At 54.8% G+C, this 13465-nt stretch overlaps 1 protein-coding gene across 2 annotated transcripts in view; it reads left to right on the plus strand.

Annotated features, from left to right (window-relative positions):
• LOC101587776 (beta-galactosidase-1-like protein 2) overlaps positions 1-13465 on the plus strand; it is a 30324-nt gene that overhangs the window by 15580 nt on the left and 1279 nt on the right. For both annotated transcript variants that reach the window (XM_023703830.1, XM_023703829.1), the window contains 12 exons: positions 2343-2424; positions 5101-5171; positions 6762-6846; positions 8052-8189; positions 8787-8867; positions 9153-9256; positions 9832-9972; positions 10253-10324; positions 10581-10659; positions 12472-12559; positions 12870-12981; positions 13336-13452. In XM_023703830.1, coding sequence (XP_023559598.1) covers positions 2343-2424; positions 5101-5171; positions 6762-6846; positions 8052-8189; positions 8787-8867; positions 9153-9256; positions 9832-9972; positions 10253-10324; positions 10581-10659; positions 12472-12559; positions 12870-12981; positions 13336-13452 — 1170 coding nt within the window. The remainder of the gene's footprint in view (positions 1-2342; positions 2425-5100; positions 5172-6761; positions 6847-8051; positions 8190-8786; positions 8868-9152; positions 9257-9831; positions 9973-10252; positions 10325-10580; positions 10660-12471; positions 12560-12869; positions 12982-13335; positions 13453-13465) is intronic.

Consider the following 13465-nt stretch of genomic DNA (forward strand, 5'->3'; position numbering starts at 1 on the left):
CATCCGTACGACGTGCAGGGCCGCGACATGTGGGTCTGAGATCCTTCTCATGCTAGCTGCTCTGTCTCCCAGCACCATTCATTAATGGCAACTTCCTCCACTGATCCAGTTCAGCCAGCTTGCAAGAGGCCTGTCAGTGTGTGCGTGGTGGGGCAGGGTCTGAGTGGTGGCGCTCACTGAGTGGTGATGTCTGAGCTGCTGCCCTGCTTCCAGCCCTGGGCTGAGGCATGACTCACTTTATCTGGGGGGTTCAAAAACATCGTTGGCCACGTACCATGCTGCAGCGTTAAAGGAGTCTGAGGCAGACCCTGGTGTGGAGCAGGGTGGGAATGGCAGCTTGAATGCAGTGAGGCACAGGGCTGCAGTGGCACAGGCTAACATTTGAACAAATGAGACCTTGAACAAATGCCTTGGTTTTTCTAAGTCTTCTTTCTGTGTTCTACACAGTAGGCTCTGAGAGAACATCTGCCCCTTCAGACTCTACTGTGTGAGGTCAGGCGGCTGAGCACAGGCCTAGGTTCCCAGTAAGTTGTCAATAAGTGACTTTGCTGGACCACTGGCCTTCAGTGTAGGGTCCTTGGAGGGTCAGCCCAGTGGGGCTGTGAGCAGGAAACACTAGTTGTTCTCTGGATGAATCTCTTTGATTGGAAGCCGGGTGGATGGCTCTGCCCTGGTGGCGCAGGCAGCATCTCTCGTACTTTCTCCCACAGATTCATTTTCCACTGGAAATTGCTTCTGCCCCTGTAAACTACAGACTCTCCTAGACCCTCACTGTCCCCCAACTTCTCACCTGCAGAAAGCTTCTGGGAAGGGCACACACTGTGTCTGGGACGGGGCCTGTGCATGCACCATGCTAGTTCAGTGTTGAAGTCAGGCCCAGCCAGTTGGGAAGAGAGCCTACCCCCAGTTTCATCCTCTTCCTTGAATTATCTGAAGTGGTCCCAGTCCAGATTGAGGCTTCCAGCGCAGCCACACCTCTTTTCTTCAGACTCCCTCTGGGGCTTCTGTAGCTGCTGTTGGTACAGTGTGCAGCAGGCGGGAGAGGAAGCAGAGCTTCTTGGGACCGCACTTTCTGCACAGGGCGCGGTGCCCAGGCGCTGTGACCCTGACGCTGCAGGGAGGCTGCTCCTGAGTGCTGTGTGGCCCTCCTGGGGGCGTTGTCCAGATGTGGACACCACCAGCATGCACGGCCTTGGGCAGACCCCTTACCTCTTACTGAACTTTAGTTTATCAGGAGCAAAATGGAGAGTATTCCCCCTTGTAGGGTGAGTCAGTGGACGGCTGCCTTGAGCTGCAACTGTGCAACCATGTTGTAGGAAGCTCTGCGGACATGACGTGTCAGAGAATGACTCACTGAATAGCCGAAAGGGTCAGTCCAGGGCTTTTGATAAAGATCTTGCCTAGCTCCTGACAAATGCTCTCCTGCTGTGTCATTCTTGAGCATTATACCCCTTGGACTTTTTCTTAATAGCATGTAAAAATTGATATTAGTGTTACTTGCCTGCTGGGTATGTATGCCTTCTCTAGTTCCAAAAGAATTCTGTTGAAATAAGCAGTCTTGTCACGTCATAGGTGTCATAAGATCTGCAGGGAAATTAGAGGAAAATCGTCCCTGCAGGGGTTTTTGATCTCAGTGTAGCCGAAGCCTCGGAGCTGAGCCTTGGCTGTGGACAGCCTCTGGGGTCAGCCCAGGTTCTCCTTAGCTCTATGAGCCACATCCATCTATACTGTTGATAGACTGTGAAGACTGACTGGACAGTGAACCAAGTGCTAAGCAGATTGCCTGCCCCTCTCTGAGGAGTAGAAATCCTTGTGGTCCCTCACTGCACACTTTGTCCTGGGCATGGGTTGTGCCTGTGGTATGTCACCGAGGCCAGCGGCTCCTGCGATGCCCTTGCTGGAGGCCAGCGGCACACTAGGCTCAGTGTGGGGAAAGACCAGCTGTCTGCTCATAGTGTGGGCAAGTGGAAAAATGTGGGTGATGTACTGGAAGCCTGACTGTCCCGCTGGAGCCCTGCAGGCAGATGCCAGGTGACAGCAGGGCAGCTGGCTCCTGAAGTCAGCCCCAACGTAGGCTGTCTGGGAACAGCAAACTGGCTAGGCCTTCAGAAGCAAGCAAGGGCTGCAGATTCCAGCGCCCTTTGCTTGCTGCAGTTGGAAGTCAGGAGTACTTGCTGAATATGGCAGGTGCAGGCAAGGCGGCCGCTGCAGGACACGCTTTCATCAGATCTGCCCTCACCGCGCTCCCGCTCCCGAGGCTGCCTTGCCCCTAGCAGTGCGCACAGACGCTCGAAGAGTGAACACTGACCACGCCTTGGTCTTTACCCCGCCCCCGCCCTTAGGCCTTGGAGGACCGAGGAATCGTAGAACTGCTTTTGACCTCAGACAACAAGGACGGCTTGCAGAAGGGAGTGGTCCGTGGAGGTACTGGACGGAGGCCGTGTGGGTGGTTTTGCTCTGTAGGCATCGCAGGTGGCACGAGGCACAGGCGGGAGGCTTTCTGCTGTCACCCTTCCCCTGCCCTGAATTGGGAGCTGTGGGCTGAAGGAGCGGAGGCTGTGTCAGTGGGGAAGAGCTGTGGCCAGCTCCGTGAGGGTCTCCCCTGCTGCCGCCCGCTCACAGGCCTCCTGTCAGAGGTTGCAGCTCCGGCCCTCCCGGGCCCAGGCCGCACGCCTCGCGTCCCTCCTCCAGGACTCCCTGCTCTGCCTCCCTGCAGCTGGGCCTGGCCTTGCATCTCCAGCCCTTGTCTTTGGAGCCCACCTGGAGTTTGGGTGTGTTTGCTCCTTGACTGCTGCCAGTGCCTTTTTTTTTTTGTCTTTTTGAGACGTTTTGCTATGCAGTTCATAGTGGCCTTGAGCTCACTCTAGCCCAGGCTGGTCTCAAACTCACAACAGTCCTCCTGCCTCAAGTGCTGGGATTGCAGGTGTGCACCACCATGCCAGGCAATGGTGATGCCTTTGAAGGTGTGGCCACAATCATCAGTCCAGGTGCCCTCGGGGAAGCGAGGTCCCATGAACGCAGAGGCTGAGCGCACTCCCAGAGCCTTCCCTTGCACGTCCTTTAACCCTCCTGGCCTTCTTGCCCTTGCTGGGAGCACAGTGGGCCCCTGTCCCCGACAGCTTTGTGCTCCCTCCAGAGGTCACTGTGGTTGTTCCCCATGGTCGCCTCAGCGGTGCGGCGTCTGCTGTAGCACCTGCTTTGCATTTGTAGCCAGGGGCTTCCGTCCCCGTGACACCCAGCAGCAGCTGACACGTAGAAGGCTCTTGTCTACCACAAATGGACAGAAGGCCAAGGGAGGCGGGCCCTGGCTGGGGTGTGGTGATGCCCAGAAGTGCTTCCTGCTGCTTCCACAGGGTGGCACTGTCCCCTCACACCTGTTCCCACAGTCTCCAGGCCTGAGTCTGGGGTGGGCTGGGCTGGCTGGTGAGGGGGAGACGTCTAGGTGCTGGTGAGCAGCCTTAGGTGGTTAAAGACCTGTGAGGATGCCCGGTCCTGTTCTCTCCACATACCTGGCCTCCCCTGCAGCCTCTATCCCTCCTGTCACCAGCTGCTGCGGAGAATACTTTTTAAGAAATTAAGAAATAAAGTAAAATAATGTGAATCCTCAGGAAGAAGTGCGGCACTGCCTGCCTCTTCCCCCCATTTCCTAGAAATGACCGTCTCTCCTTCCTTGCCTTTTGCTTCCTCTGCTTTTCTTCTTGTTCTGAGCAACACACACAGAGAAGCCTGTGTGTGCCGAGCTAGCTTTCTGCCCCTGGCTTCCTGCTCTGAAGGTGATGACTCGTCCTCAGCGCCCCCGCTCCAGGGAGCGAGCGCCGGGGCGTGTGTGCCAGACGTGGGGCAGCCTCCTGCGGCCCTGGCCCCTCTGCTTGCTTCCCCTGAAATATCCGAATCTTCCAGTGGCAAGTCAACTTGCTTTCCAATGTACTTAGTTCTAACTTCTAATGCAGTAATTATCCTGGTTGACTTAGCTTTTTCTTCCTCTGCTACCATGTGCATCCTCTTGCCTTCTTTTAAAAAACACTTTACCCAAAACCTTCACTGGTGTTCTTTTTTAGTGCCTGTGCATACCAGGTTCCATGGTGGGAGCCTGCGGGAGCCTCTGTCTGCTGCAGGCCTGCGGCACAGCTTTATCCCGAGGTGGCTGCTGTCTCCTGTGTTGGGCCTTCTTCCTGGGGTTTTGGTGGCATTATTCCATTATTTCCTAGCATGCGCTGGTGCTGCTAAAAACAGTGACATTCTGGCTCCTGATCCTTTCAAATGTCTCCTGTCCTGCCTCTTCCCTCCTCTCACTTCTCAAAGATTGGTAATTTTCTCTTTACCCCTGATGTTCTGGTATTTTGCAATCACACCTTCTACTGTGGAGCACTTTTGGCTCCGTGGCACTTCTGTGAGTTGTTGGCAGTGGCACAGTGTTGTCCTCTACTCGTGAGACGCTTGCGCAGCCATCGCGTTTCTTCCGCAATGCTTTGCCATCTTAGTCCATGGGCTTTCCAGCATTCCTGCTCTTTGTTGTTTTGTTTTTTGTTTTTTTTTCTGCTCTTAATTTATGGACGACTCTCTGCCGTTTTCTTGCTGTGTGTTCTGCCCAGGCTTACAGATGAGGGGTGTTCTCAGTGCTTGGCTCTTAACTTACTGACAGCTTTAAAAAGAGGCACTGAATGTTCCCTTGGTGTCACGGGGACGGCGAGGTAGAGGACTTAGCCACAGGATGCGTGGCCAGCCTTCAGCCGGATCTTCGCTGAGCATATGCTTCAACTTGGAAGTTAACTTATTGTGGCATAGAGAATGACTCCTCATCAAGAAATAAAACAGGAGGTTTCCTTGAAGTCAGTGTCTTCTGCTCCGTGTTTGGTGTAGGAAGCTCACGTGAGCAGGGCACACTCTCGTAGTGCACGTTGTGGCTGTAAAACCAGTTACTCAAAGGCAGATGCTTCTCGAGTGGTGGCTGCGCCAGCCCTGTGCTGACTGGTGGATCTCCGAGATCAGTTAGATGAATCTACTGCCACCAGGAGCTGTCCTGCGAAGGGCATGGGGTGGTCAGAAAGTCTTCTTGACTTTAAGACCACATTGTGTTTGTCCTTTCTCCTCTCCCTTCAGTGCTGGCCACCATCAACCTGCAGTCACAGCAGGAGCTACAGGCACTGACCACCTCCCTCCTAAATATCCAGGTAAATCTAGGCCTGTGGAAGTGGTGGGCCTGCCCCGCACAGGTGCTAGGAGTGAGAGTGCCTTGGGGGAGCCCGCCTGGGCTGCCTCCCTTCCCTCAGCCCACTTGCCACATGCCTTCCAGGGAAGCAGTGCGGAAGCTGCTCTGTGGCTCTGTGGTGTAGGTGGATGTGGTGTGCGTGAGATCTGACTCTTGAGGACCCCACAGTCCCCAAACATGCTCCAAAGAATTGAGGAGGAAGAGAAGCTTCTCCCCTTCCCATCCCACATAAGCTTCCGATCTTAGCCCGGAAGGATCCTATGGCCCTAGAAAGATTATTGTCAGGACAGGAGGAGAAAGAGAGGAGTTGTCATGGGTGTGTGGGCGCCGTCACATCAGCTGTGCAGTACAGCTCAGTCCCGTGCCAAGAGCTCTCTCCTGAGCTGGTGGTCTCCTACGAAGACAGAGCTGGGCTGGCCCATGACACAGCCCGACACCAGGACTGAGAGCCCCATCTCTCCCTCTGGCTTGCCGCGGGGTAGGAGAAATCCCTGTACGTGTTACCTGTCCTCATTGCTCCTCTGCCATACTGACCGTAGAGACAGCTGGGTTCACTTCCACTCTGTCCCACAGCCTTCAAAGCAGGGGTTGGTTTCATAAATGGAGCCTTGCATTTCAATGAGTCTAAGTGCCTCAGGCCCATCCCAGGCAGTCACCATGGCCACAGGCCCTTGTGGGGTGAGGCTCCTGTGTCCAGACAGACTTCTGCTGGAAAGATAATGGGCCTGGGTGGGGCCAGGTTGAGTCACTGGCAGAGAGGATATTTGATCATTGCTGGTGAATGAGGAAGACTCTGGTGCAGACCTGAAGTGCTAGCAAATCAGTCCTCACTCTTCCCCAGGTCATGGCAGAGCTGAGCGTGACCCTGAGAGTGAGCCTGGCCTGCTGGTGGCGGTCAGGCACCAAGGTCAGCATTCTGAAATAGTATTTCAGAGTTTTGAAATGTGAATTCAGACTGTGGCTGTTGCACCTGTACAGTACAAGGCTGAACCGTCCGGCCCTGACTTTGGGGTCCAGTTTTGCAAGTTGCTATTTAAACTAAGCTAGACCTTGAAGATGGTGCATGCTGTAGCTTCCTGACTCTTCCAGGGAAAGGCAAGCAGCAACTCTCCAGGATATGCAGCCATGGCGGGCTTTTCCCTTCCCTGGAAGAGGGTGGGTAAAGCTTGTCTTGACCCAGAAAGCAGCCAGTGCAGGGAAGGGCGTCCCAAGCAGGTGTGCGCTCTGACAAAGGTCTGCTAAGGACGGTGTGAAGGCAGAGCCGCCACCATGCCGTTGCTGGCATCCACTGCACGTGTCATTAAAATCACAAGGAGCTGCCAGGATCCACCGCCTCACTCGGGTAGCCTCTTCCATTCTACACCTCTGGGTGTGGAGGCCACATGTGGGGGACAAGCCATCCTCCTGTGGGCTCTGCTTCCACGAGTCTCTCACACGAGGGCTGCGCGGTCAGAGGAGAGGCGGGAGGCAGAGGTGCTGGGATCCCTCTGGGAGGGTGTCCTCTTTTCCTTTTCGTGTGGCCTGCCTGTCTAACTCATTTTGTGGTATCCAGGGGAATCAGCCCAAGATGGTGATGGAGTACTGGACAGGGTGGTTTGACTCATGGGGAAGCCCGCACAATATCTTGGACTCCTCTGGTGAGTGCCATGCGCTGCAGACTTCCAGTATGTATGTTGATCCCAAAGCAAGAAGGCACTTCCTGTTCTCTGCTGGCTGATGTGTGGATGCATGGCTCCTGGGGTCATCTGTGTGTAGCAGTCAGCTTTTGATATTTCAGAATTATTTGTCTTTACATTTAAAGCAAAAGGTAGGACTTCCACCTTTGCTTTTGTGTGTTTTGGTGATTAGAAAAGTGATGCGTGTGTAGTGCAGGCGTCCAGAAGCTGCAGAGAGGTGTGCGTGGGACACAGAGCGCCCGAGCTCAAGGAGTGGCGCGTGCGCTGCGGACTCTTGTTCATGCATCTCCCCCGGCAGCACTGTGTGCACGTCAGAGACATGGGCTGGCCCCACTGAGCTGGCCGCCTGCTCGTGCTCAATAAAGCCACGCACAGAAGCTTTCTGCACTGCTCAGCGTAGATTTACATTACCACCTTCACTAATGCCACACACACTGTTGATGACTCACCCGTCCCTTTTAATCCATATTTCACTGGTGGATTCTCAGAGGGCCAGTGGCTTCGGTGGATCCAGCACCATTTCAAGGAGTGCCCTTAGAGTCCAGCCTTGTGTACCTGACTTTCCAGTTCCCTCTGCTTACGGATTTTGGTGTGTGTGGTTACCACACTGCCCTCCAGAGGCTGCCAGCAACTTCAGTGTTTAGTATTGCCAATTGGGGGTATGCCAGTGTTTAGTGTGGTTAGTATTTGCCAGTCTTGCAGGTCGTTGTCCAGTTTCATTTCTTTAATTGATGTTAAGAAAATATCTATCTACTAACCATCTGTTTCTCTCCCTTCATATTTTCTTTTCACCTGTTAGTTTATTTCCAAGTGAAGGTGGGGTTAGGAAGGGGATCAGAATTGCATCTCTAGTGACAGATGAGCTCTGGTTTTGTGCATTTCACGAATGACTGCTGGGGGGCCGAGCGGGCTGGCACTAGCTGGCCCCCGCCACACAGTGTGCATGTGGCAGTTGATAGACTCAAGAGGACGGAGAACTGGGGCCAAGCTCTGGCTGAGACTGGTGCCCACTTCCCCTCCCTCTCCCCCAATCTTCTGTGCCCAGAATGTCGGTAGAGGCACAGGACAGAGCAGCCAGGGGACCTCACGGAGGGGTTGGGACTCTGGGTTCCTAGGAGCCTAGGGTGTATCTAACTGTACACCTGTCCTTCTCCCCTCTCCTGTAGAGGTTTTGGAAATGGTAACTGCCATCACCAATGCTGGCTTCTCCATCAACCTCTACATGTTCCATGGGGGCACCAATTTTGGCTTCATAAATGGGGCCATGCATTTCAATGAATATAAGTCTGACGTCACCAGCTACGGCAAGTATGATTCCCCAGGGCTGGTCCTCCCTCGTCCTCCATGCCTTTGCTGGCCTGGGCTTTTCCTGGGGAGTCCTGAGGGACAACAGGCGCCTTTGATGCATTTGCCTGTATAGTGCTCAGGGGAGAGGTGTGTTTGAGCTGTCACTCTTAACCTTGGAGGGCAGCAGGAGCTTCAGCCATGCATGCCTGTGAGCTGGTTCTTCTGCTGCAGGAGCTCTTTGGAGGCTGGGACCTAGAGGAAGGGAGGGAAGGCCTGGGTGGCTGGGACAAGAGCAGTGCCTCCTCTTCCTACTTAGACCTCTGAGAGGGTGTGATCTCCAGGCCCTTTGGATTGGGAGTCCCCAGACAGTAGAAAAAGATGCCTTGTTTACCGCCTGCAGCTACAAATCTAAGCTCATGCTGTGACTGTGGGCAGTTTTGCAATATTTCCTACCTTAGTATTTATAGTAACTGAGTGGCTCACACTAAAGGTGGCTTACCTTCCCAACTGCAGGGCTGACAACTCTGCTTCCAACCCAGTTCCTCCCGTCTCCTGCTGCCACAAACAGCTCTGGGGACAGGGATGACCATGACAGTTGCGTGGGTGTCTTGCAGACTATGATGCGGTGCTGACAGAGGCTGGCGATTACACAGCCAAGTATGGCAAGCTCCACGACTTCTTTGGCTCCCTCTCAGGTACCAGCAGGCAGTCGACACACATACCACTCAGGCTCCTGCTTCTGCTGTGAGCTGTGGAGTTACCATCCCAACCTCCCCTGCCACCCCCGCCGTGGATTAGGGAAACAGTTTTGTCCCAGTGTGCGTAGACCCCACCCTTCCCTAGGCCTTGCCTCCCAGAGAGGTTTAGGCTGTGCTGAGAACTGGCCAGGATCCAGGAGGACCCTGGGCCTGTAGCTAGGAGGCTGGAGGAGGCAGCAACCGTCTGGGTACTCAGGGATGGTACCTGTCTCTCTGTCACAGATGCCCCCCTTTCTCCCCCACCTGACCCTCTCCCCAAGATGGCCTATGAGCCAATGGCACCGTCTTTCTACCTGTCATTATGGGATGCCCTCAAGTATATGGAGGTGAGTGCATGGGTCAGGGAGCAGGAGCAGTCCTGGGGTGGGCAGGCAGGGTCCAGGAGTCCTCCAGGAGGGGTGCTGAGGAGATTAGTGGCAGTGCTGGACACTTCGAGGCTTGTTCTTCAATCCAGAACTGAGAGTGAAGCCAGCAGGCTGTTGGGCACCATGTGGGAAGGAACCAAAGAACGTGAAAGAAGGCAGGAGATTTCACTCCCCCAGCCATCTCTATCAAGACAGGGGTGGAGGCTGGCAAGGAAGGGCTGACTTTGCCCCAGGAAGAGGGCACCTCCTGGAGCCCAGTCCAGGAAGCAGTGATGTGCAGTTGAGGGTGGGTAGGAGTTAAGGTCCAGTAGACTGCAGGGCTCCATTCTTAATGATGTCTCTCTCCTCCTGTCCCTGTGCCCCATGACTTGGGCCCAGGGCTCAGTATGATAAGACATCAGAATAGAAGAAAGAAGTTAGCATCCCTGCCTCTGAGATCTCCATGTGCTTCCTCCCTCCCGAGCCACATGACTCACCTCAGAGGGCTGGGCCGAGACGTAGCCCGCTCCTGTGCCTCCCCTGTCTTCTGTCCACAGCCCATCAAGTCTGAAAAGCCCATCAACATGGAGAACCTGCCAGTAAATGATGGGAATGGACAGGCCTTTGGGTACACTCTGTATGAGACCACTATCACCTCGTCAGGTGTCCTTCATGGTTGTGTGCATGATCGGGGCCAGGTAGGAGAGTCTCTTTTGAGGCCCAGGGACTGTCTGATGACCAGGCCCACAATGTATACTTTACCCTGTTTGCTCTCAGAATCAACTGTCCCCTCCCCTTGCTCTGTGAGCCTTTGCAGCTGTGACCACAGAGTTCACTGCTCCTCCAGGCCTGGCTAGAGCACCTCTTAGGCAGGCGGGCGGGCAGGCGGGCACACAGCGCTGCCTCTGCCGCTGCCTGGGGCAGGCCTCTGTCGTCTGCCCTCCTGCTGACCAGGGCTCTGTCTGCTCCCTTTGGCAGGTATTTGTGAACACAGTGTCCATCGGATTCTTGGACTATCAAACGACAGAGATTGTTATCCCCTTGATCCAGGTTTGCTATGCTAGGGTCCTGAGTGTGGCTAGCCCTGGTGCCTCCGTGGAGGCTTGGTGGGTGTTCAAGAGGAGGATCTAGAAGCCGGGAGTCTCGGTGACCTTGAGCTGTGGGTGGAGAGGGATGGCTGTGGCTTCCTAGCCATCCAGGGGCTCTCACTCCTATTCTCAAAGCGTAGGGAACAACTGGGGTCCACATCAGGGACCTCATGGCTGCGTCATCATGTGGTTACCGCTGGCCACTGTGTTCTCGGCAGGGTTACACTGTGTTGAGGATCTTGGTGGAGAACCGTGGGCGAGTCAACTACGGGAGTAATATTGATGATCAGCGTAAAGGTGGGTCTCAGCGCAAGCCGGGAAGTGCTGCCGCTGCTCAACACTCACATGGCTGCTATTCTTCATGCAGCTGATGAGCAGGATGTGGAGGCCCATGGGGGGAGGAAGAGGCTGAGGGGGGCAGAAAAGCCCAGCTGCCTCCAGCTCTTTCCCTTTGGCCCTGCGTGTCTGCCTACATTCATGTGTGCCCACAGAAAGCCCAGAGGACACCAAGCTGGCCTCTAGTCTCCGTTAAAATCTGCTTTCTCAGGGAACCATCTGCTTGCTGAGGTGTGAGCAGCAAGAACAGGGGTTGTCAGGCATTCATTGAGGGCGTAGGACCTTTGGCTCTGCCCTGAATTTCCTTTCCTCTTCTCTGGGGAAGCCTATAGATTGTCCTTCTAGAAGGAAGAGGAAGCAGGGTACACAGTGAGCGGAATGCCTGCCTCTTCTAGGAATTTCAGCAGCCCCAATTCATTTTGCTGTTCCTGGCTTTCTGATCTTTCAAGCTGTAATTTAGCTTTTCCTTTCTTTTATGTGGTATCGAAGTGTGGGTGCTTCAAATAAAGTCTGACTAAAGGAGCTCAGGTAGGGTAGTCCTACCAGGTGAGGAAGATTGCTCACCTGCCCACTCTTCCCAAGCTCTACTCTCGTAGTGGAGGAAACATGCACACTCTTCCTACTCATATTTTCTCTTACTTTTTTTTTGCACCGCAATTGAACTCAGCACCTTGGGCTTGCCAGGCAGACACTGAAGCTGCTGAGCTATCTCCCCAGCTCCTCCTGGTCATGTTTTCATACAGAGCCTTCTGGTAGCCCACAGAGAAGCTGTGTAGCCCGACACTGGGACTGCCTCCCCAGAAGCCCTGGGAGTAGCTTCTAGCAGCATGCAGGCTGGCCTTTCCTGGGTCAGTTAGCAGTATTCCGCTAGGTCCCGGAGCCTTCTCATCTTCCTTCTGGGAGCCACCTCACTTCTGTTCTGCTGAGGTGAAAGGACCTCCTGGCCTGAGCTGTGTCACCCGTGTTTCTGTCTCAGACTTCCCACTTCATCATGTGTGTTCTGACCTCCTCTGTGAATTCTGTCCTATGTACCATAGTTCCATGTTTGAAAGTCACAGGCCGCCTGTCCAGAAATGTACACACACACACACACACACACACACACACACACACACATGCATGCACACAGACACGCATGCACACCCTGTCCCTGGCATGAACACCTGCAGCCATACAATGCCTGTGTATTCCCTGCCTGCGTGGATTTCCACTTCTGCAGCGGGGAAGCTCCACATACACAGTACTCGGGTGATCTCCAGGCCCACATAGCTTGTTCTGGCCCTGACAGGGGGATCGGCTGCTGCTCAGGGGGCACAGTTCCCCAGTGGTGGGTCCCAAGTGCTAACTTCCATGTGCTCACGATTTAAGTACTTTCAAAGTGCCTCTTTAGTCCTGGGTTGAGTCCTGGGTCTCTGGGTGAGTTCAGGTGTGTTAGCCTGGGACCTGACTGATATGCACCTTGAAGCCGCACTGTCACCGCTTAGTCATGCAGAGCTTCCCTCAGAGGGACTAGAGACATCTCACCTTGTGCAATCTCAGATCTGTCCCTGTGCTTGGGTAGATCCTTCTGCCTTCAGCCTCGGAAGTCACACTTTTGCTGGTTGTTGTCTTGTTGGCATGAATGGGAGGCTTTGTCCAAGTGCAGAATTCCCTGGGCAGCAGATCTGCTTCAGGAGGGGCCCATGCTTGAGCTTTCCTCTGGTGACGCTAGCCATAGCTGGCCAGCCACCCCTGCCATGGGCCTGCTCATGTTTCCTGGCCTCATCCCCACAGGTTTAATTGGAAATCTCTATTTGAATCACTCTCCCCTGAAAAACTTCAGAATCTACAGCCTGGATATGAAAAAGAGCTTCTTTCAGAGGTGGGGTCCTCCCCGAGTCCCTGTGGGCTTGCATCTGCTGTGTGGTGGCGCTGGGCCCCCAGTTGCCCTGTGGGTGCCAGTAGGCATGTGGATGAAAGGAGGACCAGGCACTGGGCCAGAAGAGGGCAGGGCCACACCAGAACCCTGTGCTGCTGGGAGGGAGGGAATGTGTGTGGTGCCCCTGGCCGATATTCCTGTGTCCTGCTGTGGAGGCAAGTGGTGAGGGTGTGGGGCCTTGAGGGGGGAAGGGCACATGGAACCAGTTCTGGCAAAGCCCCTACTATGCAGTCCTGCTGTGTTCTGTCCTTAGGTTCAGCACTGACAAGTGGACTACTGTCCCTGAAGCACCTACGCTCCCTGCTTTCTTCTTGGGTGTCCTGTCTGTTTTCTCTTCCCCTTCTGACACATTCCTGAAGCTGGAGGTTTGTAGGCCCCTTTCTCTGCCCTGGACCTCATCCTTCTCTTGTGCTTGGCCTGGCTGGAGCCTCTGTGGCCCCTGGGTGGCCCATCTGAAAGTGCCCCCGGGTCCTGAAGGCAGGGGAGGGCAGAAGTACCTGGCAGCACTGCTTGGGGCTGGTTCCTGTCTAGTCAGCACAGGGCACCCTGCCTGGGGCACAGAGTGACCAGGGTGAAGGGCAGAGCACACCACTTGCACACCTTGGTGCTCTCTGAAGCCAAGTGAAGAGCACAGGTTGTGGGTCTGTGTCTCTGCCTTCGCTGTGGTGCTCCCTTCCCGCCCCTTGACGTAGACTAATGCCCCACCATCCTGTTTGCAGGGTTGGGAGAAGGGGGTTGTGTTCGTCAATGGCCAGAACCTTGGACGATACTGGAACATCGGACCCCAGCAGACTCTCTACCTCCCAGGGGCCTGGCTGAATGCAGGGTCCAACCAGGTGGGAGCACCCC

This window comes from Octodon degus, unplaced genomic scaffold (assembly GCF_000260255.1).
Source record: "Octodon degus isolate 3935 unplaced genomic scaffold, OctDeg1.0 scaffold00182, whole genome shotgun sequence".
NCBI classification, from domain to species: Eukaryota; Metazoa; Chordata; class Mammalia; order Rodentia; family Octodontidae; genus Octodon; species Octodon degus.